This window comes from Megascapheus bottae, chromosome 20 (genome assembly GCF_031878675.1).
Source record: "Megascapheus bottae isolate mThoBot1 chromosome 20, mThoBot2.hap1, whole genome shotgun sequence".
Taxonomy (NCBI): Eukaryota; Metazoa; Chordata; class Mammalia; order Rodentia; family Geomyidae; genus Megascapheus; species Megascapheus bottae.
In genome coordinates this window covers 42,694,656-42,718,871 of record NC_143528.1, presented here as the reverse complement: position 1 = coordinate 42,718,871, position 24,216 = coordinate 42,694,656, and the positions used below count along the sequence as shown (strand labels likewise).

General features: G+C 52.4%; 1 protein-coding gene across 1 annotated transcript in view; it reads right to left on the bottom strand.

Annotated features, from left to right (window-relative positions):
* Positions 1–24,216, bottom strand: part of Csmd1 (CUB and Sushi multiple domains 1) — a 705,832-nt gene that overhangs the window by 11,128 nt on the left and 670,488 nt on the right. Inside the window, exons 54-64 of the mRNA XM_090353740.1 lie at positions 18,383–18,571; positions 16,057–16,230; positions 15,218–15,400; positions 14,147–14,323; positions 13,405–13,584; positions 9,890–10,063; positions 9,541–9,714; positions 7,289–7,362; positions 4,460–4,571; positions 3,268–3,447; positions 2,127–2,171 (exon numbers count right to left, since the gene is read on the bottom strand). Of these exons, the coding sequence (XP_090209866.1) occupies positions 2,127–2,171; positions 3,268–3,447; positions 4,460–4,571; positions 7,289–7,362; positions 9,541–9,714; positions 9,890–10,063; positions 13,405–13,584; positions 14,147–14,323; positions 15,218–15,400; positions 16,057–16,230; positions 18,383–18,571 (1,662 nt within the window). The remainder of the gene's footprint in view (positions 1–2,126; positions 2,172–3,267; positions 3,448–4,459; positions 4,572–7,288; positions 7,363–9,540; positions 9,715–9,889; positions 10,064–13,404; positions 13,585–14,146; positions 14,324–15,217; positions 15,401–16,056; positions 16,231–18,382; positions 18,572–24,216) is intronic.

Here is a 24,216-nt window from a genome sequence, read left to right as displayed (position 1 = left end):
TAAATGCTATCAACACGTTTTCTCTGTGAAATACATTGCTTGTTTTTGTGTTTTTTCTAATATACATGAGTAAATCCTCAAATCCAAGCCCCTAGGCTTTTCTTATTTTCTGCCCTGACATGTGCTTCAATTACTTAATTGGACAAAAATCCACTGTATGTAAAATTGGCCAGAACACATGTTGAGTTTCTAGAGATTCATTTTCCCCTACCTATATATTTATGTATTTATGTTTTTATTTATTGCCAGTCCTGGGCTTGAACTCAGGGCCTGAGCACTGTCCTTGGGCTTTCTCAAGGCTAGAGCTCTACCACTTGAGCCACAGCACCACTTCCAGCTTTTTCTACACATGTGGTACTGAGGAATCGAACCCGGGTCTTCATGCCTGCTAGGCAAGCACTTTAACCACTAGGCCAAACTCCGGCCCTACCTATATTTTTAGCATGTCCAGTTAAAACCAATAATCATACGACAGGGACGTAGGGCCTCCTGTGTCCCTGCTTCTGTTTCAGTCCAGATAACCACTTTCCTAGCTCCCTAGATAGGTCAGGCTGATAACACCAGTGCAATGACAGGAGCAAGAGGGAACAGACTCGGGAAAGCTTCCTAGGGTTTGAGTGGAGCCGGATGCTGCCACAAGCAACAGCCTGGCAAAGTAGAGCCAGGTAAGAAGTGATAAATCAACACTTGCGTATACAAAACTGACACAAAACACTTTCATTCACCTGAAAGTAGCCTTGCACAGGTCCTCGTTTTTAATCAGAAATTCTACAATGATTACCTTAACTTTACTAAAATTGATGACCTCTAAAGCAAGACTTTCCCAGGCAGAGCTGGAGATTTTAGTGTGTGGCGACAGCATTCCCTACCGCGTCCCGGCTCTATCCTTGGACGGGCCTGGAGAGAGGGAGGGGGGCGAAAGCAGGTGGCTTCCATGACAGGCCTGGCGGCCAGCAGTGGGCAGGGGCTGCCTCGCGGGCATCCTTAATGTGCAAATTCACAGCCCGAAGGCTCTGGACTAGGACATGTCACCTGTCTAACCATATTCAAGAGCACTTCCATTCTGGAAGACGGGGGAAAGAAATACTGATGATAATATGTGTACCTAGAAAACATATTGATAGATTTTTCAATATCCAACACACATAATCAGCCCCCCCCAAAAAAACCAACAAAAAACACAACAAAATATATGGTAAGCAACGGCTGAGTGGATAAGTATTCATTCACCCTTTATAGAACACTAATTTGCCTTTTAAATAATACTTAAAAATAGCCCTACGAGGTAAAGACATGTTCAGAGCACATTACGCAGCTTGGAGAGATTCCTCTAGCCGTGCTGGGACCAGGTGCCTCCCCCTGGAGTTTAACATGTACCACAGCATTCTGAATTGACGGCGTTACAAGTTGATTCTAAAATCAAGCTTTATGCCCAAGAACATAGAGCTAAAACTTGAGTAAAGAAACTCTCACGAGTAACCATATCCATTAAAAATGTTAATATATGATCTGGTTTAAAAAAACTTGGCACAGAATTTTCGATTAGTGTAGTTTGGGGTTATCTTCTATGATGTAGATAATGTGAACTTACAGCACAGACACCCTGTGCCGGGTGATTTTTGAATAAGAACAGCTTTCCCAGGAAATGAGCACCCTGCTTGGGTGATGTGTTTTAGAGGCCAACCTTGAATCCACAGGAGACAGGGAGAGGATCCCTGCGTCCTGGAGACTAGAACGGAGGTGGGAGTCCTCCTTTGAGCTTGCTTACAAAGCGCCTCGTGTCTGGGGCCTACATCCAGCAGATGGGGCGGAACTGCAACCCTGTTTGTAAGGCTCTCTGTCGGCCCCCCCCACCCCGGGTCGGGCTGCCCATGCCATCCACACAATGCCACAGCTCGCCAGCGTGAGCTGTGTCCATCCCTGCAGGGCCTCCCACCACCAACTGCCAGTCCACGAGCCAGCCACTGAGCCACCCAGTGGGGACCTGCGGTCTCTGAAATGGTTGGAACCTCGACTTCGTCAGGGACCGGAAATCTAAATGCCGACAGTTGTTTCACTGTGCAGAGGATGGTAGAAAACAAATTACTTTATTGGATTGAAAGCTATAACTCTTCTGGTATACAAACCTGGAGTTTTAGTAACTGTTTCATTAACTTCTCTCACTCCTTTACCTACAAGTAAAAAGACATATTATCATTTTCAAAAACATTAATTTTTGAAGAAGGTTGAAAAAAATGTCAAGGTGAAGCAATTTTCCTTTCTCCAGATGAAAAAAAATGCACACCACACTGTCTATAGATGCATTTTCCACCCCTGTGCTAGCTGTGGGTATGTCTTGTGTGGGGGGGGTGCTGAGCCAGGGATGGAGTGGATATTCTGTGGGCAGGTACAACAGAGAGCCTTGCAAATGAGGGTGGCGGGCGGGCGGGCGGGCGGGCGGGCGGACGAGGCCTTAGATGCGGGACGGCCGCCCTGTCATGCCAGCGGGCAACTCTGAAATGAACTAGGACTTCATCCCTCGGTTTCCAATCCCCTACTGAAGTCAGTGACTTCGTAACGTCACCCAGTGCTTCCCCTGCTTGCTGTAAGACTGAATTTGTCATCTCTTAGCTCTTCAGAGCTTTCAGTCAGACTATAACTCCTGGCAGGCAGAGCAGGGGAGATGAGTGTTCAATATTCCCAATTGAGAATAGTGGCTAGATCGCTAGGGAAGTCTCACCATCCACCAATCCAGGCATAGACAGGCCCCAGGCTTGCTCAAAATGAGAGGAGAGGGGCACCTGCCATTCTTCCCACCCAGACCTAATACTCTCACAAATCTGCCCGTAATTAAAGTGTCATTTTCTTGCTAATTGATGTTGTACTTAAAAAAAACAATGTGAAGGAAATATAAACTTATGTGGTCACCAAACAGCTTGTGACCTTAAAACTATAAAAGTTTAATTTGTATATGCTCAGATACTTGGCAAATATTGATCCATTTTCACTTAGGAAGATTAGATCCTCTGATAAAATATTAGATACTATGACTTTGAAATTCAGAACGCTTTTCTTCAGCTAAATAGCTTCTCTTTTTCAGTTCAAATGTGGCTGGAATAGTTAAGTCCATTTTCTGGCCACAGCGGGAAGCCCCGCATTTGGCTCGGGCCTGGCGGGGGGTCGGCCAGGAGACGGGCGCCACCCTGGCACTCAGGCTCAGCCAGCACTCGTCGGCCGTGCCAGCCTCGCGCTCCGTGCTCTTCTTCCGCGTGGCCGCCGGTGACTTACTTTTACAAACCGGTGACTTCCCCGTCCATTTCATGTCTGCTTTGCAGGTCCTGTGTTCAGATCCTCCCGCGAGGAAGAAGCCAGGGTGGCACGTGTACACCAGCGTGTACCCGAAGGCTGGCAGGTCCAGGGCCCGCACGTCGGCATGCGCGGGGGTCTCAGGCTGCCGGCAGGCGTGAGCTGCAAGATGGATTACCGCGTTAGCCAACGCCACGGCAGCGCACTACAAAGTCAGCTATGAACGGAGCGATTTTAAAATGTCTCATGTCCATGTCATTACATGTGGAGCTGTAGAGGAGGGATGCCAGCTCGAGATGAGCAACACTTCTGACACGGTTACGGGACACGGGAGCAGTCCTAGAGAGGATCCGCACGGCCTCTGCGACCTCCTCTGAGGAGCGCACCTGATTTTTTTTTTCTTTGCCAGTCCTGGGCGTGGGCTCAGGGCCTGAGCAATGTCCTTGGGCTTTCTCAAGGCTAGAGCTCTACCACGTGAGCCTCAGCACCACTTCTGGCTTTTTATTCTATGTATGTGGTACCCAGGAATCGAACCCAGGTCTTCGTGCATGCTAGGCAAGCACTCTACCACTAGGCCACATCCCGGCCCCCTGATTTTTGCCAGAAACTAATAAAATTGTGTTCAACAAATGAGTGCTAAAAATCTGATGTGTATTTTAGAAATGTAAGATATTCTTGATCCTCATTTGTTTAAAAATATAACTAAGGAATGTTTGTTTCATCATTTATATGTATCAAATAAAAGCCTTGACAGATTATCATATTTATAATTTGTAAACCATGAATATAGTTGCTTTAATATTTATTTCTCATTTTTAGTTAGCTTTATTACTTTAATGTCTAGATAGGAGCTAGCAGGTTTCCTTAGGTGTGCACATGTGAGAAGACCCACAGACCAGGCCAGGCCTTTGTGTGCACATGTGAGTAGATACGGGGACACAGGCCCAGGCCTTTGTGTGCACATGTGAGTAGACACGGGGACATAGGCCCAGGCCTTTGTGTGCACATGTGAGTAGATATGGGGACACAGGCCCAGGCCTTTGTGTGCACATGTGAGTAGATATGAGGACATAGGCCCAGGCCTTCTCCATTCCCTAACTCCGCTTGGGCCGGGGGTTAGGGAATGGAGACGGGGGCTGCTCTGCCTGCCCGACGCGCAGGGCTGGGCACTTACGAATGCACTCCGTCTGGATCCCGCTCCACGTGAGGTTGGCCAGGCACGTCCGTGTGGTAGAGCCTTGCACATGGTACCCTTTCCTGCATCTGAAGAACACGGTGCTTCCCACCTGGGGAGGAGTACAGGATGCAGCGGAGTGTGTCACCCGGACCCCCAGAGCGACCGGCCACCCCCGTGTGCAGCGGCCTGGTCACCCCGGGCCAGCGCCCCCCTGCTGAGAGCCCTGCAAACATAGCGAGGCAAAGGAAGAAGGCTTTTCCCTATCGATTCAGGGCCCTACATTTCGTGTTTGGTAGGGATTATTCTTCTCTACTCTCTGCTAGTCACATTTTAAACAACCACAAAAACTGCTTCAGTAGCTCCCCAGGCCTGGGTACAGAATTCATCCACATTCAGTCCATTTCACGGACATTGCAATGTGGGAACCAAGACACTGGCCGCCGTGCGTGCTCCGTCTCCCCGCTGGAGCGTCCTCCTGCTCCTCCCTCCTCATTCCTGGTCCTCCCCGATGCTCCACTGCTGGCGGCTGTGCTTGGATTTCTAAACACAAACTCCTCTTGGAAGCAGGCTGGCACAGCGCAGGGCAAGCATCTGGGGAAGGGCTGGGGTGCCCCTGGGCACTCAGAGCAGGGCTTGGCTTTGAGGCGCCCAGCTAACATGGGGCCGTGGGATGTCCCCAAACGGGACAGGCAAAGGGCCAGCACATCGAAAACAAGGGCCTCATCCAAAGCTGGACTGTCTCTACTGAGGGGGAGCAGTAAAACGGGGAGGGAGAGGCCCGCCCGGGAGGGGCCCGCCCGGCCTGGCTCAGCCTTCCGTGAACAACAGCACGAGCGGCCTGCCACAGCCAGCGAGTCCTGCAAATGGGACCAATCTGGCACTGGTGTGGTGTGACTTCCTTTGTCATGGCGACGGCTGGGGAGACAGCTTCCTGTGTCTGTGGTCTAGGGTGGGTGTGGGAGTGACTTCCTTTGTCATGGGGACAGCTGGGGAGACAGCTTCCTGTGTCTGTGGTCTAGGGTGGGTGTGGGTGTGACTTCCTTTGTCATGGTGGCAGGGGTTTGCCCATGCCCAGTAGCTTCTTGTGTACATGACCCAAAAAACTTGGCACATGCGCTCACCACAGCTCCTACGAGCTATACACACGCTAAGACTTCAAAAAGCTACAGCGATCAAGGGTGGTAAAACTCATCTCCTCCAGTGAGTTAGTGGTAATACTATGCATGCATTTTTAATACTCCCTGAGATCTGACATGAAATATTTACCTGCCACAAAGTGTTTCGCTAAGTCTGCGTCTGGGACACAAGACAAACTGTGCGGTATCCACCTGCGAGGATTTCCTACCTGGGGTGCAGGAAGGGGCGTGGCAGCCTGTCAAGCGGGGTGCCTGGGGCCAGGGAGTAGAGGGAGGGGAAGGAGGGAGGGGCGAGGGGAAGGTTTCCGGTTCTCATTGGAGGGACTCCCACTCTGGAATGGCCCCCGGTGAGCGTGGCCACTCAAAGTCAGGTCATGAGGGAGCCAGCACATCCTTACTGTCATTTGCAAGCCAGCCATCTTGCTCTATTTCACTCAGGGCCCCATGCTTGTTAAGGCAGGCTGTCTTCCTCTGAGCACAACAGCAGGACAAGGGAAGGACCATGCAACAATGACACTCACAAGACACTATGTTGGAAATGAACTTCACAACTTGGGGGGAGGAGAGTGGGGAGGGAAAGTCATGAAAACATGGACTCACTACCAACCCGTTCAACAGGCCCCATGGTTCCCTCACTTGTAATAAGTAGCATGTGTCTAGGGTTTTCCTTGAAGAGAAGCACAGTAGCTCAAAAGCTATGCATACGGCCATGTAGAAAGAGCCTAAGGGATGGGGTTGTTTTTAATGTGAAGGTGTTTATCTATTTTGTGCTTTTAGCTATTGTCGTTGTTTCTTTTCCCTCTTAGGATTTACCCCCTGACTTTGGAACAACACTTATTTATTTGAATCAGTGAAGGGGGGGAACAAGCTGATGAGAGCAAGAACAAAGGATGAGTCAGGGTACTGGCAATACTCACAAGACAATAGGTTGGAAATGAACTTTACAACTTGGGAGGGGGTGGAGGGAGGGTGAATGGGAGAAGAACATGGGAAGGGGTAACAACGTTCAAAAAGTAATGCAATCTGGGCCCGGTGGTTCACGCCTGTTATCCTAGCTACTCAGGAGGCTGAGATCTGTGGATCAAGGTTTAAAGCCAGCCTGGCACAAATAGATCGGAGACTCTTATCTCCAGTTAACCTCTAGAAAACGGGAAGTGGGGCTTGGCTCAAGGGTAGGGTAGTAGCCTGGAGCTGAAGAGCTCAGGGACAGCGCCCAGCCCAGAGTTCAAGCCCCAAGACCTCCTCCACCCCCCCACAAAAGTAATGTACCTACTATCTTATGAATGTAATTGTAAGCTCTATGTACATCACCCTGACCAAAAAAAACCCTGTTCATCAGCTTTATAATAAAAAGAGCACATTTTCTGCTGTTTTTCTCTCTAAAACTGTCATTGGCACTTTATATCTATTCCTCAAATGGAGTCTCATGTATAGCTTGTCAGTAGCACCTGCAATACGAGAATTGTGTTTTAAAATTGGCAAAAATGTCCAACTCTCTATATCTCTAAGTAGAAATGAATACAGCTATTGTTACAATGATAACTAAGGTGTCTATTGATACCCAGATTTTGACAGGTAAAACACTCAAATTTTCATTGACTATATTTAATAAATTCATTATATACAAAGGTATATACATATACTAGAATATCTTTGTGCTTAAAAAGACATATAAAAGAAAGTGAAGTACCTCATATCCTCTAGAGCTATTCTGTATTCCAAAATTGGGGGTACCAGGGTCCGGGCAGGTATTGTGTGCAGGATCTGAAATATACAATTAAAACAAAAAATTGCAATACTTTTACTAAAAAGTCTTTCAAAATTAAGGAAAGATTCATTTACATACCTTTGAGGATTTTTTAATAAGATAAAATTTTTTAACAAGTTAATCATTCTCTTCATTACAATTAATGACTCATAATGATAGTAATTATTATTATTTTCTGCACTCTACTACTTGAACCACAACCCCATGTCCTAGCTTTTGGTGGTTAATTAAAAATGGGAATTTCAATGTGGGGCGCGATGGCTCACGCCTATAATCCTAGCTACTCAGGAGGCTGAGATCTGAAGATCGCGGTTCAAAGCCAACCCGGGCACTAAAGTCCATGAGACTCTTATCTCCAATCAATCACTAACAAAACAGGAAATGGGGCTGTGGCTCAGGGGTAGGGTGATAGCCTTGAGCTGAAGAGCTCAGGGACTATTCCCAGGCTTAGAGTTCAAGCCCCATGACACACAAAGAGAAAAAAAAAAGAGAATTTCATAGACTTCCCTGCCAGGACTGGCTTGAACCATGATCTTCTCATCTCAGCCTCCTGAGTAGCTGCCAGGACTGGCTTGTCCATGATCTTCCCATCTCAGCCTCCTGAGTAGCTGCCAGGACTGGCTTGTCCATGATCTTCCCATCTCAGCCTCCTGAGTAGCTGCCAGAACTGGCTTGACCCATGATCTTCCCATCTCAGCCTCCTGAGTATCTGCCAGGACTGGCTTGACCCATGATCTTCCCATCTCAGCCTCCTGAGTAGCTGCCAGGACTGGCTTGACCCATGATCTTCCCATCTCAGCCTCCTGAGTAGCTGCCAGGACTGGCTTGACCCATGATCTTCCCATCTCAGCCTCCTGAGTAGCTGCCAGGACTGGCTTGTCCATGATCTTCCCATCTCAGCCTCCTGAGTAGCTGGTAGTATTCCGGGCATGAGCCCCTGATGCCAGGCTTATTATTCATTTTGGGCAGTACTGGGGATTGCTGGCTAGGTAGGTGTGCTGTGGCTGAGTGAGGCCATCACCCTGCCAGTGCAATGGTGCCTTCTAGATGGGCCTCATTTCTTGCCAGGCCTGGGCCTGGACCAAATCTGCATTTCACGTGTCCAGTGTCAGTTGGTTCTCAAGCGCTGGCAGCGCCCTGGCCCCTTCTCCTCTCAGGAGCCCTGAGAGGAGCCTGGCCTGTCCCCAGGCAGGGTCCTGGCCTTCTCAGCCCCCTACGTAGTCAGGGTCACAAGACCCTGGCTGGAAGTTCCTGTCTGACTTCCACTGCGTCACCAGAGTCTACAGAGCTCTGCATGCTCTTGTGCACTGAACAAGCCACTCCTGTCCATTCTCTGTCTAATCCCCTACTGACAGACACTACTCAATAAATACTACACTTCGTTCCATAACTCTCTATTGTCACTTTTGGGCTTTTAAGAGTCACATTCCGAATTTCTTGGATAACTTTCCTCAGGACTTTGACTGAGACATGAGTTTGATGTTCTGAATGAAAAGCCTTTGGTGAACCAGCAGTGGCTTTGAACACCTGACCTGCACTGTAGGGTGCAGGAGGTGGCAGCTCAAATTTTCTAGTGGACACAGCTGTCACCTGACATGGGGTGGACACAGCTGTCACCTGACATGGGGTAGACACTGCTGTCACCTGATACGGGGTGGACACAGCTGTCACCTGACATGGGATGGACACAGCTGAGGCTGACATGGGGTGGACACAGCTGAGGCTGACATGGGGTAGACACCGCTGTCACCTGACACGGGGTGGACACAGCTGTGGACTGACACGGGGTGGACACAGCTGAGGCTGACATGGGGTAGACACCGCTGTCACCTGACACAGGGTGGACATAGCTGTCACCTGACATGGGGTGGACACAGCTGTGGACTGACACGGGGTGGACACAGCTGAGGCTCACATGGGGTAGACACCGCTGTCAGCTGACACAGGGTGGAAACAGCAGTAGCTGACATGGGTGGCACAGTGGCGGCTGACATGGGGTGGTGTCTGGACCATTGGCCCTTTCAGCCCACATAGGACGTCAGCTGAGAACAGCCTCCTGTCAGCTCCTGTAGTGGGCAGGTCTCCCGCTCTGTGTAGTGCAGCAGACCCCACCGCAGGTGAGGTGTCCCCACCTGAGCCTTCCCTGAACCCCCAGGGTCGTGTGGCCCTGTTACCTATGCAGATGGGCTGGATGCCGCTCCACGTGCCATCCGCCTGGCAGACTCTTCTAGAGGACCCCACCAGGACAAATGGAGATTTACACTGGAAGAAGACTTCAGATTTGTAGGTGAAGCTTTTCCCGCTGATCTTCCCCTCGGCGGGGGTTCCGGGGTCTCCACAGAAGACAGCTGCAGAGAGCAACGGGGAGGACAGACGGTCGGACGGGTGGACAGGTAGCGTGCAACTCATGTCTGTGCATCGGCAGATCTGCCGGACTAGCGAAAGGCGCCTGCCTTGGAACTTGGGCCTGAGGGTGAGTGGTGACCGCCCGTCCATGACCCACCCGTACCTCCCTCGACTTACGCAGGCACTGGGGCACCTCTCCTTTCCACACCCCTTGGCCTTCGCAGGACAGGATCGCCGAGTGGGAGAGCTGGTAGCCGTCGGCGCAGCGGTAACTGATGCTGGAGCCCCAGTGGAAATCCTCTCCTTCCACACTCCCGTGGGCAACCACAGGAGGCTGGCCGCACAGGACCGCTGCCGCCAGAGAAAACCGGGGGTTAGCCTGCCGTCAGGCCCATGCTCTCGGGGCTCGGGGGTTGATGTCCCCCAAATTACTAGTCACAGGCAGGCACGTCGTTTTGTTGTTGTTCATGAAAGAATTATGTACAAAGACAGAACAAAAATAATACAATCTTGCTATAATAGTTCATTTGTTTAGGTTAAAAAAATGTCCAATCAACATCAAATGCTGATCGTAGCACCTTGAGAAAGAAAACAGAATTGAGGGCTAACAGGATTACTATCTACATGGAGGAAAGGTAACTCCTACTGATTCCTTTTATAGTGGGCATCACAAATAAATCAAATGAAGACTTGGTAATATGACATGGCTGTAGACTTTCTGTGGAGTGCCCATGCCCACGTCCTTTCCAGGTTCCTGGCACTGAATTTACAGGGCCACATGGCACAAGCACAGTCCCCAGGGAACGCCGTGCCATGGACTCCGCAAGGCCACCTCTCCATTCCAGAAAGGATTCTGAAGAAAGAGCCACAGAGTCGCCATCTAAAATTCCCCCCTTAATTTTAGAAATTGATGAAAATTTCCATATGACCCTTCTGGCCACAGCTCTCAGTAATAGCACAGGCACAACCATTCTTTCCAGGTTCCCTGTCCCACCTTCTCCTGGGAAGTAAATGCACCTACCTGCACTAATTCCTTTCTCTTCTTCTCCTCTCTCTCTCTCTCTCTCTCTCTCTCTCTCTCTCTCTCTCTCTCTCTCTCTCTCTCTCTCTCTCTCTCTCTCTCTCTCTCTCTGTGGGTCAAACTCAGCCTGGGCACTGTCCCTGAGCTCCTCAGCCCAAGGCTACCACCCTACCCTTGAGCCACAATGCCACTTCCCAGTTTTCTACTGGTTAGTTGGTGAGAAGAGTCTCACAGCCCAGCACAATGGCTCACACTTGTAATCCTAGCTTCTCAGGAGGCTGAGATCAAAGCCAGCCCTGACAAAGGGACCTGAGACTCTTATCTCCAATTAACCTCTAGAAAATGGAAAGTGGAGCTTGGCTCAAGGGTAGGGTGGTAGCCTTGAGCTGAAGAGCTCAGGGACAGTGCCCAGGCCCAGGCTGAGTTTAAGCCCCATGACCACCAAAAAAAAAAAAAAAAGAGTCTTATGGACTTTAGTGCCCAGGTGGGCTTTGCCCGTGACCTCAGCCTCCTGAGTTGCTAGGATTATAGGCATCAATTTAATCACACACACGCACACACACACACATGCACACACAGAAGAAGTGGACCCTCCCTTGAGCACCACAAGACATGGAGAGGCCTGCCCGGGTGTGGGGTGGCATTCCCAGGCCGTCCTGGCCAGGCAGGAATGAGCAGGAGAGCTGTGGGGAGTGAACGGCGGGCGGAAGTTCACTGGGCAGGGTAGTTCTGCGTGGAGGCCCTGTTGACAGAGTGTGCATGGGTGAGTGGATGCTACAGGGCAGTGGGGGTCATGGAGGCAGCTCTGGCCACGCCCCTTGTCACCTTCTGATGAGGCCACATCGCCACCTGGCTGTGCTGTCATCAGGTGTTCACTTGAGCTGTGTTGTAGGACAGACAGAAGGCTCCCAATGCAAAACAGGTCACAGGGCCTTGACACTGGACTTCCCCCGGAGAGGAAAGGATGGAGGAGGAGCAGGCCCTTGTCAGGGGGCAGGGCAGATGATGGCTAGTCACAAAGCTCTCAGGAGCAGGTACGAGCCTCAAAACACACTGCACTAGACTCGCCTGGAGCCCCGAGCCCTGAGCCCTGAGCCCCTCCTGAGGACACTGCACTGGACATGCCTGGAGCCCTGAGCCCTGAGCCCTGATCACTTCCTGAGTACACTGCACTGGACATGCCTGGAGCCCTGAGCCCTGATCACTTCCTGAGTACACTGCACTGGACATGCCTGGAGCCCTGAGCCCTGAGCCCTGAGCCCTGATCACCTCCTTAGGACACTGCACTGGACATGCCTGGAGCACTGAGCCCTGAGCCCCTCCTGAGGACACTACACTGGACATGCCTGGAGCCCTGAGCCCTGAGCCCTGAGCCCCTCCTGAGGACACTGCACTGGATATGCCTGGAGCCCTGAGCCCTGATCCCCTCCTTAGGACACTGCACTGGACATGCCTGGAGCCCTGAGCCCTGAGCCCTGAGCCCCTCCTGAGGACACTGCACTGGACATGCCTGGAGCCCTGAGCCCTGAGCCCTGATCACTTCCTGAGGACACTGCACTGGACATGCCTGGAGCCCTGAGCCCTGAGCCCCTCCTGAGGACACTACACTGGACATGCCTGGAGCCCTGAGCCCTGAGCCCCTCCTGAGGACACTGCACTGGACATGCCTGGAGCTCTGAGCCCTGAGCCCCTCCTTTGGACACTGCACTGGACATGCCTGGAGCACTGAGCCCTGAGCCCTGAGCCCTTCCTGAGGACACTGCACTGGACATGCCTGGAGCCCTGAGCCCTGAGCCCTGAGCCCCTCCTGAGGACCCTGTGCCCTGAGCCCCTCCTGAGGACTCTGAGCCCTGAGCCCTGAGCCCCTCCTGAGGACCCGTGTAGGGTGTCTCAGGTCTTATTCTCACTATTTGTTTCTTCATATTCTGTCAAAGAGAAGACGCCTTGATTCCATTTGTCCTTACCCTGGCCCCTTCTGATTCCTCCCCTGGGCAAGTTGGTGGCAGGCTATGGGGAAGAATTTCTGATGAAGCCTGTCCAGGCCTCACGCAGCCCGCTCCCTCCTCCCTGGAGTGGCCCAAAGGCTCCACTCCAGCGAGTGACCAGCCAGCGTCAGCCCCACTCGCAATCGACAAGTCCAGGGCCTGCGCCTGTTTCTTTCTCTGCCTCCTTGGTGTGTGTGCCATCTTCCTACAGCCAACGTGCAGAGAATCAGAGAGCAATGACTTCCGGCAACCAGCCCGCAGGACATCCCAGAGAGGCTACTTCTCACAGGCCTGCTGTGACCTACCGGGTGACAGGTGACAAGGTCACCTCTGCAGTCCTGCCTCTGCATTCTCTAACGATACTCACTACTGCATTCTCTAACTACCCTACAGCCTCTGAATTCCTGTAACTACACCCACAGCCTCCGCTTTCCTATAACTCCCCACAGGGACGCCTGCCACAGGTCTGTGGCACACACCCCCTAGATCTAGGACGAAGCATCTGAAGCGCCTTCCCCATCCTGGTTTTTGTCACGATCCCGTCCCTAGCCCACTCGGTGTGTCAGTTTTCCCATCTGAAAAGCTGACATTATTGTACAGCTTCAGAAAGTCTTGAAAGAAAAGGTGGAACCGTGGCTCGCGTGGCTGTCCTGCCCGTCTGTGAGTCCCGGCGTGGCGGCACGCACCTCTGCAGGCAGGCTTGCTGTGGGTCCAGGTGCTGTCCTCGGTGCAGCGAATGGTGGCGGAGGCCGGGGGCTCCATCAGGTAGCCGGGGTTGCACTGGTAACTCACGGTCTTGTTGAAGGTGAAGTCCGTCCCGAACTGGACGCCATTCGGCAGGGTGCCTGGGTCTCCACAACTGATAACTAAGGGTCAGGGAGTGGAAAGGAACCAGAGCAGAATGAGCTCACCAGGGCGTGACGCGGCGTGGGGCCTGTGGAGTGACTGCCAGCTGCTGCTCTCCTGACTGGCCCTGAGTTAGTCGAGCCCCCTGCTGCGCCTTTGGGGTTTGGCTGGCCGCTGCCAGGAGGCTCTGTGCTTGGAATTTCTTGCCCCTGCCCAGTGTGGGCACAGCCGCCCTCTCTTCTGTCCTGCCCGGGCCTGGGATGTGGTCACACACGGCTGCTCTGGGTCCCACATGTGGCTGTGGCAGATGCCCAGCCGTCAGCCATCTCGTGTCTCGGCAGGCTGAACAAGCTACAGAGAAAGCCTGGCGTGGTGCTCGCTTCTGTTTCACACCACCCAACCTAACTGACCATTTAAAGTAGCTTCGGCCATGGGAAGCACAGAGCCGGGGTGAGTTTCAAGTACCTATAACGTGGGATCGAACTGTCCAGTGGGTATGAAGTCTAAGTCTATGAATTCTAAGCATCAGCCGTGTACATTTTCCCCTCTGTGGTGCGTGCGTGCCCGCGGACGGCCACTCACTTGTGCAGTCTGGCGCCGTGCCCGTCCAGGTCCCGTTGGCCGTGCAGTGGCGGGTGGTGAGCCCCACCATCCTGTAGCCCTCCCAGCACGCGTAGACGACGGAGCTGGAGAAGAGGACGCCGTCGCTGCTGCTGATCCTCCCGTTGGCTGGCGTGCCCGGGTTCCCACACGACACGGCTGGCGGGAGCAAGCACAGCGACATGTGAGAGAGTGAGACACGAGAGACGGGGACGCGTGCACACGGGAGGGCCTTGCACCCCAACGGCAGAAGCAAGTCATGGCACGGGCGAAGGTGGAGGCTGAGTCCCTGGAGTTACGAGCAAGGCCCTGCGCTCAGTTCCCAGCAGCACCCAAATGCCAAACTCTTCAACTGCTGAGCGCGTGCTCCAAGGGACCTGAGCAGGCGGCCCAGGCGCTCGACTGCAGGACATTGAATGTGAAACGGGCTTGTCACCAGGTGAGGGGTGTGAGAAAAAAGCTGGACTGAGGAAGGGATCCAGAAACCTGGTGGACCCATGCTGGCTTTCCATCAGCTCCCCGGGCACCCCAGCTCACACTCACTAAAGGCACAACCTTGGTAATTTGAATAACTCCAAAATTGATGACTACATTTGCAAATAATTGTTAACATTTGAAGCCTTATTGTCTGCACTGAAGACAGAATGTCACGGGGCACGCGAGGTCCCTGCGAGGCTCTCTCAACGTCACAGCCGGAGCAGCTACCAGGGCCTCTCACTCGCTGGTCCGGCCCACCTGGCTCCTGTGACAGCTCTGGCACAGGACACCACAGATCGGACAGGACACACTGTCCGCCTTGACGATTGGCATTGCACCTACTAAGAGCAGCTACACTGCCTCTTCAACAAGTTCCATAAAACAGAGAAGCTGCACGAGAAACCCACCTTTGGGGGCTGTAAGACACCCACGGCTTCCTAACACCTACTCCTGAGTTGTGAAAGACGCTCTTAAAGGGGGAAAGGTTACACGTCCTGCCGTGAGGACGGCTGCCAGCCGCTGCCGAGCCAGTCGATGGCCCGGGGCTCTGGCTGGGCCCTGCACCGCCGTCCTCACCTTCACACACTGGCTGCACTCCGGACCAGGACCCGTTGGCCAGGCACGTCCGCTCGGCAGAGCCCCGCAGCTGGTGGCCCATCTCACAGGAGAAGCGCAAGAGGCTCTTGGTCTTAAACTCATCCCCGAGTCGAGAGCCGTGAGCTGGGGTTCCAGGATCCCCGCAAAAGCCAGGGCGACTTCCTGTGGGCACAGAGAACTCATCCAGCGCGGAAGTGATCCGCGGGAGGTTGATTAAACACGGGTGCAGCCCGGCTGCCATCCGAAAGCATGCCGGTAAGACATTTGCGGACACAGACTGCGAAAGGGGAGAATCGGAGGGATCTGTTCTGTGGCATTAGGATAGGAATCGCCTAGGGCCCCTGGCTTCTCGAGGAAATGGAGGCCCGGGGGTGGAGCGGCTGCCAGCGTGCCCGGGAGGGCCCCTGTGAAGAGCAAGAGGGAAAGAGAGGCAGAGGAGCCAGAGACCAACGCACGCGTGAGCCCGGCTGTGCCCGGCGGCACCCGAGAGGGCACCGAGCAGCCCGAGCACTGCAGGAGGAGCGTGGCGGTGACTGGCAGCAGTGGAGAACACTGAGAAGGGCCAACGCTGCCAACAGCAGAGCAAGCGCGGGTCAGAAGTGCTGGGGAGACGGGGAGTGGTGGGGGCTGGGCGCGGTGGTGACAATGATGGCGCTGTGGCCTGTGTGAGGCGGCCGTGACGGGGGAGCCGGGCGGTGACGCTGGCAGGAAGAACGTGTGGGTGGTGCTGGGGGCTGGCGTGGTGAGGCTGGGACTTACAGAAGCGTCAGAGTGGACTGATGGCGTGGTGTGCTGAGGGTGTGACCCGCAGCGCTCACCTGAGCAGTGGGGCAGGGTCCCGCTCCAGCGGCTGTCCTCCTGGCAGACCCGCGTGCCGTTCCCCGAGAGGGGCTGGCCCCCCTCGCAGGCGTACTGGACCGTGGCTCCGAAGGTGAACCGCTCTCCCGTGAGCACGGCGCTGGCCGGGACCCCAGGGTGCCCACACGATATGGCTGCCATGGAAAGAGGGAGGACGAGTGGGCACGTGGGTGGCTCCGGCCCCTCCCCGGGTCGGCACTCCCGGGTCGGTGTCAGACATGCCAGCTCCCAGACCGGCCCCCTGCACAATGTCGTCTTCTGGAAGACGAGGGACAGCTCTGACTCGGGGACTTTTCTTTCTTAAGATAGCTTTGCTTGAGCCCGAGCCGGCGGCCTGAGGCTGTAATCCTAGCTACTTGGGAAGACGGCAAAAGGAAGGGTGGGAGGCATTTCTCAAATAGTAGAGCTCAAGGAACTGAGTTTAAACCTAGCATTCTGTCCCCTCTCACCCTCCAAACCCACAGCTCTGCTGAAAAGTACACGTAGACTTTCAAGAGAAAATCATGTTTTCTGCTGTTCCTTTGTCTACTGTGAATTGTGGAAGCCGTGAGAGCAGAATTGTAGGAAATTTGGGAAATCCACATGAGTCCATCCAGCTATCTTCATTCCTCGGGGACAAAGTTCCATTAAGTCTGCTTAATGTTTAAGTTGTCATGACTAAGAATACCACTCTAACAATGGTTCTTTTAATAAGGTGCGATCTAAACTGTGTAAGTAAAAAAGCAGTATTTGGTTAATTCCTTCTATAAAGTAACATTTATATTTTCATTTATTTCCTTAAATTGCACAAAATGAGGTCTGTAATCTGTTCATAATTATTCCTCAGCAAAGCTCATCCAGAATCTGGGTGAAAAGAGACTTGTGCAATAAAAACAAAGCTAGGGTCTAGAGGAAAGCCATTTCTGTAGACTCATCTCTGTCTTTTAAATAAGTTGCTGAGTAAGAGTTAACACTGGTGTACTTTTATGGGACCTAACTAGTCTGAGACTCCCAGGGAATGGTCCAGGGCGGCTAATATACTGTCCTGGGCTCGGGGTGCAGGGTCAGCAGCGGAACTGTGGTGAGGACCAGCGAGGAGGACTTCAAAGGGTGGAAGGCAGTTCCAGTGCCCCAAAGCAGGCTAGCCTGCCCTGCTTCCTGTACTGGCAGACTTTCATGGGAAGGCCTCATTTTATCTACAGCTCCTCAAAAGAAACCAATTAGAGCTAAGACACTGACATGTTGGGCAAGTGACCCATTCTAGGTGGAATAAAGGAGGGGAGGAGAGCCATGCGGACGCAGCGTAACAGTGGAATGGAGAGAAGGCTGAGCTGCTGCCGAGTGCAGAGCGGGCACACTCCTCTGAGATGCTAACACACCACGCTCTGCTGTTCAGCACGCTGGGCAGCGGAACCAGACATGAGTCCTGGAGATTCCAGCACATTCCCATCAGTGCGAGGACAAACACAGGTCTGTTGTCCGAGGGAGACTTCAATGTTTGTGGGAAGGGGGAAAAAGGAACTGAATCCAATGTTTCTCCGAAAAGTCACCAAGTGTGAAGGTGTGGGAAACAGTGACATCGAGATAGTACGCCACAAAAGATGGTAGTGAATTCACAGAGGTCCAGTGAGAGCAGAATCAACACATGGCATGCCGAGGAAGATCTGTGACACATTTACAAACACACGTTTGTATTCACAGAAGGCTCAGCATTTCTTCCTCAAAGTTACCGCCCATTTTCCTTCTTGAAAATAAATCCTGCTGTGGTAGTTAGTATTGGAGATCCCGAGTATAAGGGGTGCACTTGACAGAGGAAACACTTCTCCCAAGGGGAGGTGTGCCGGGCACCCGTACGGAGCCCAGCCAGGATTCCTGGGCATGCGCGTGAAGGAAGGCGTGCTCCCTCGGAAGGTTGAGTTTGACTTTAAGGACTGCTTTAAAAGATTCAAGGGAGTGATGCCATTTCCTAAGTTTTCAGATTGTATTCTAAAACAGATGGTTCTCTTGGAGCTGAAGAATAGTTGGGATTCTCAACTGAAGGAAAATCAGACTGTGGCTATGAGGATAAAATGAAGCATTCCTGTTCATCTCTATCTTCTGAAATGCAGCAATAGTTATATCTTGAAGATATAACTCTACCTGCCCCAGAAAGCACCTCTACTCGCTCTGGCAGTGTTTCTTCTACACATTTATGTGAAATTTTGTTTAGTTGATATCTGTCATAGTGAACCAATCGCCAAGTATACATCCCTTTCCTTTAAACAAGTTTCCCTTGTACTACGCTTGTGGGTTCTGCGCATCACTCACCCAGGCACTTGGGAAGAGACCGATCCCACAGGCCGGTGGCCATGCAGGTCAAGGCTGAAGACCCCAGCAGGTAGAAGCCCTTCTTGCAGTGATACATGACGCTCATCCCATACTCAAAGCTCTCAGGGAATGTCTGTTGGCCATGTCGAATGGCATTCTCCACAAAGCCAGGGTCAGAGCAGTTCACCACTGGAAGACAAGACGTGTTACAGGTTACAGAGACAGCTGTTCCTCACGGAAAGAAGCAAACACGCAGGCTGTGACAGAAGAACCATGCATCATTCTTTATCCTCAAGGCGTGTAGCATTCTACTTCCTTGATGAATCCTAAGGATTTCTCTGAACTGTTTTGCTTCCAAAAATATTAAGCATTACACAATGTACCACGGTAACTTTGGTTGTATAATACATTTGACAGCAGATTCTACAGCTAGCTTTCTTGAAGAGGTCGTGTCGCCCACGGCAATGTGGTGCAGCAGCAGTTTTTGAATGGTGGATGTTTCCACACCACAGAGTGTTCAGGTAGTGAGGCCGTGACTCGCTGTGGCCAGCCCGGGTGCTAACACATCAAGAGGCGCACACGGTAATGTCTGCTCCATGGAAAAGGAGCTGAAGACAGAAGCTCATCCATCCCCCTGTCGTGAACCTGTGAATCTGTGCTCGTGACGTGTTCTGCTTACTCAGGGCCTCCATTGCCTGGGCACTGTGGGCATTTGCATGGGACAATGATGGACTCCTGTGCATACACGCAAGGGACCATGTGAGGGACTGCTGCTCTCTCTGTCGCATGCAGGGGTGTGTGAAGACAAAAGGGGCCTGATTACCCCCACTGCCTCAGCCACAGAGTGAATGAGACGCGGCCTGGAGCCACCTGCCATCAGGATGTTCCTGGCTTGGAGAATTCTCAGCACCCTGCTCACTATGAGTTCCAGGGGGGCAAAGGTCAAAGCATGCACATCTCCTGCCCATATGACAGGGCAGAGTGGAGGGAAGAGCCAAGATCTGCTGAGCCCCACTAAGTGTCACGGAATGACTTTCTCTGCATTTTAAAACAACTCTGTGTTTATAGAAGAAAGCATCAAGCTCCCCTGAGTCCAAGAGGAGCAAGTGTGGATGGAGCACAGGCTGCTATTTGTAGATCCTAGACAGTGTGCCCCATCTACGATGAAAGGGGGAGCAGGAGGCAGTGTAACCAAGCCGGGACCACCTGGGGCACAAGGGAAAGCCAGGACGACACGGGGAAGGCCAGGCCAGCCAAGCCGACAGGAATCAGCCTCTAAACAGACGAAGCCAGCCACTTCAAGTCATGGTGAGGACTATCCAGAACACAGCCTCGACCTGTGCAGGGAGAGGGGGAAGCCACGTGAGAGGCATAGATGGCTCTGAGTCCTTCACAGGACAGCTCACAGCATCCCAGAGGGGTCAAAGCAATCAGTCCCTGCGTGCTGACACCGGACCCTGCGTGGCGATGCATGGACCCTGCGTGCTGACACCAGACCCTGCGTGCTGACACCAGACCCTGCGTGCTGACACCAGACCCTGCGTGGCGATGCATGGACCCTGCGTGCTGACACCAGACCCTGCGTGCTGACACCAGACCCTGCGTGGCGATGCATGGACCCTGCGTGCTGACACCAGACCCTGCGTGGCGATGCATGGACCCTGCGTGCTGACACCAGGCCCTGCGTGCTGACACAGGGCGAATGCAGAGAGGGCCTTGAGTCCTGCTCAGCAGTGGAGAGAATTTCCCACTCTAGGACTTCCGAAGCTTGAAGCAACACACCTAGAGCTCCCTGAAGTCCTTTTCTGAGCGAGCGAGAGGAGTGTAGACCGTTATCTCCATGATGTGAACCATTCTGGCCCACCAGAATGACTCAAGAGTCCACGGAACCTCCTGTTTTCAGAATCCTTCACGAATTCAGCAGTGGAAATTCTAGACAGGGATGAGGCTCCAGGCGCTCAGGCCGGGAGAGCCAGGCAGAGCTGTGGGATGGAAGCAGCCGATCTGCACAGACTTGGCCTCTGCTCCTGCTTTCAAGTTCTATAGACCGTGCCGTCAGAAGTTCAGCGGTGTCTATCTATCTGCTGCCAGGGGAGGGACAATTGGCCTTGCTCGTCCTTAAGAGAGGGCTCTGTGCCAATCTGCTGCCTGCCTCCGATGGCTCTGTTGGACCACACGTGGCCGGCTGCTGCCAGAGCAGTTCATTAGGCCCAGCTGCCCGTGGAGCGGCTCTCCTCAGAGTCCCTCCTCCTACGTGATGCGCGAGTGGCTCGGGCCTCTGCTGGAAGGGTGAGCCGTGCCAGGAAGAGCATCACGAGTCCACGCCCTCAGGCCACCGTTGCCTACTAAGTGACCAGTGGCGCTGCTGTGTGGAAGATGCAGGGCTGGAGGGGACCCTCAGGAATGGCCACAGATGGGAGCCTTGAGATGCCGGCAGTGAGGCGTAGGGCCCTGGGTCAGAAAGACGCAGAGCATTCTGCCCGGCGCAGGGATCTACCCCTCCCCTGGGCGTCTCGCTCCACGCCACGCCCACACTGTGTCTCGAGTCCCTGCGAGAAACCATCCTCAGCAGGAAGGAGTGGAAATAAAGACATTTCCTAAGTTTGTATCACCGCCCAGTGTGGAGAAATTTGGGTAGAAGCCAAAGCGGGCCCCAGGGAAACATTTCTGAAGTCAGATAAGGCAACTGGTGTGTAAGAGTAGGGGGCCCAAGGCCGCAGCGTCCTCACACAGGAGTCGGCACACATAAGGTCCTGGGGCGGCGTCTGGCGTATTTTACTAAAGGAATGGTATCACGTTACTTGGAAAATCCCAAGCAGGCCCTGAGAAGAAGAGAGACTGGGCACTCTGTCGTGTTGGAATCTCAGCCATCTGTCTTGTCTTTTGAGTTACACGTCGAGCCTTTCCACGGCGGTCTGAACCCTGCACTCAGGGACCTCTTGCTGAAAGATTCCCTAAGGTTGACCTATCAACAGAGCAGAAGCGCCGGGGCCCCACCTCAGTTTTCTCCTCAGATGTTCTGAGGACTGGCACAGCCTTTATCCGTTTACTTCCCCCACTGACATCAGTGCAGTACAGAGAGCTGCAAAGGAGGTATTAGAATATCATGTCGTGATGTATAATAGGGAATTCCTTCAACTGTTTTCCTGGCTTTCTCTCAGGGCTCCGAGGGCTATACCAGCCCTGAGTGGGCTGTCAGAACCCAGCTCTGTCATCTCCAGTGCCTGGCATCTCACCATGCTGTCCTCAGGGTGCTGGATGTGACATTGATTCCTCATCCCTGTCCTGTTCGGAGCCTGAAGCCATGGCTGGGTTTTCATGAACACCTCTGGGCCTCTCCAGATGGTCCTTCATGTCCGCTGATGGGAAGGGTGGGGGAGAGCCCAGCGGGACTCGGTGCTGGCCTGCTGCAGAAGCCAGAGGACCCGGAGCAAAGCAACCTCCACAGACACTCTCAGCTTCTCACCTCTGACTCCAGGCCAGCCGTTCACTGAAAACCTGAGTCAACTTCCACTACTTGTAATTAGATAATTTAATTCTGAGTTCCATCTGTAGTTCTCAGAAAAAAATTACAGTAATTTCTTAGCATGAGCACGTTATATTTCCCTTGTGTACTTTGCTTTGTTTTATGCATTCATTAAAATGCATTAATTGATGATATATTAAAAAGTTGATAAGGATTGACTTTCAGGACCTCTGAGAGGACTAGAGCAGAACTATGCAATTTAACTTGCAAATTCCAAGTCTGGTTAAACATTGAACCTCCCCACTCCCCACTCGTGGCTCTGACACCATTTCGTAGGGAGCCTCGGCCCTCTGGGGAGGTGACTAGCAGACTCAGGGCCTCTCTCAAGGGCCTTCCCCACATCTGGGTTCTGAGGAAGGTGAATCTGGGCCCACGTCTATGGTTAGGCTTTGTTTGGCAAAGCAAAATAAATTAATCTTTGTAAAAAATTATTTTACTATAATTCTTACAAAAAAGTAAAGTGAATAGGAAGGGTCAAATTGAATTCAAAAGTTAACGAGGAAAAGTTTCCTGGTAACATTTTTTTTTAAATCACTTTTCAGTAAAATGGAAAACACACTTGGACTATCCTACACTGAGAAGCCCTGGTGAAGAGAGGAAAGCAAAGATCCTGTACACCCTGCACCTTCGTAGGTAGAAAAATAAATAATAAACGTAAGACAGAACAAGAAAAGGGAAACTAGAAACCCTCCTGTACTACTTTTAGGGGCCTGCCTCTTCCTGGACAGTGGGCCGAAGTTAGACCCTGGTAGAGTGTGGTGAATACTGCTGAAACGCTCTTCATGCTCGTGATAAAGCTGCCTTGTAAGCAAACGAAGATACTCTGGAGCAGAACGATTCAACCTCTTGACTGTTGGTACCATTATGTCCTGTGCTGCCCCCCCAGCTACATGGAAGAGCGGGCTGGAGGACAGACAAGCAATTGGCTGGAGTCTTCATGCCAGCAGCTGCTTTGAAATCTTCATGGAAACCCTGAGGAAGCCACACAACAACCAAGCTGCTTGCGGACTCCGAACAGCTCCAGACCCCAGCACGTCATTCCTGAAAGGCATCATGGACTCTGTTGTCTGAAGTCTCGACAAACTCTTGACGAGCCTGACTGTGCTGTGAACACACACAGCGTGGTCCAAGATGACAGCTTCTGCCCTACCCGCACCGGGAAAGGACCAGCAAACAGAACACAGGAAGAGCTCTAAAAACGCAGTCTTAAAAAGCCATCTGCCAGGGACACGGGCCCCGGAGACGTTGCTCGGGAGGCTGTAGATGGGAAGCAAAGGACATGACAAGATGCTCAGCTCGTTTAGCTATTAGGACACTGCAAACGAACACCACAGGTGACCACACTGCACGGCGCTCAGACAGCCAGAATGAAGCACATGGGCTCCAGAGGCCAGCGTTCCCTCAAAAACGAGTGACTAAAATCAGTGGATTTCCACCTGTTAAAGTTGCATTTGACTATAGCTCATGGAACACTTAGAGACAAGAGGTGTCCATGGGGTTTGTCAGAGCACACGTAACTGAGGAATCTCTGGCTGCGAAGCCTGAGCCCTGCGACAGATAGCCTACGTATCAGCGAGGACGTGCGCCCAGGCTGAGGACGTCAGAAGTGACTTTTGGCATCCACAGAGAACTCCTAGGCCCAACATGAGCGACTGGTGGGACTTCATCCAGTCCTCAGGGCGGAGGGCACACTGAGCCCTTTCCATGACTGGCTCCTCCATGCCCACAGACCCCAAGGAACGCCCCAGGTCCTGGGACCCCAGCGCAGCTCCTTTGTGGGCATCCCGTCCTCCCGTTTGAGAGGATTCTTTCCTTTCCTCTTGCCCAGGCTCTTTTGAGTTTTGAAGTAAATGGATCCAAGATGAATAAGTGAAATTTTAAAACAGCAAAACCCCTGTGTACAACTAGTATTTGAGGATAATAAAAGCAGTGAAAACATCATCAATGTATTTACATAAGTAGAAGCTTATGGGCCAAAAGGTGTTCAATAAACATCACAGCAAAAAGAAAAAGTATATGATGAGTGAATGAGGAAAAAACAACAGACAATGAGTTGTCTTTGCAGAAGAAAATCTTAGCTATTTGTGACTGGATGTCTTATCAAGGGACAGAGGCTCTGGGAGACTAAGCAGTCAATTGTCAGAAACGCCTTTGTGTGTGCAGTATCAGGACTCGTGCTCGTCCTCGTGTGTGTGTGTGCAGTGTCAGGACCCGTGCTGGCCCTCGTGTGTGTGTGTGCAGTGTCAGGACCCGTGCTCGTCCTCGTGTGTGTGCAGTGTCAGGACCCGTGCTCGTCCTCGTGTGTGTG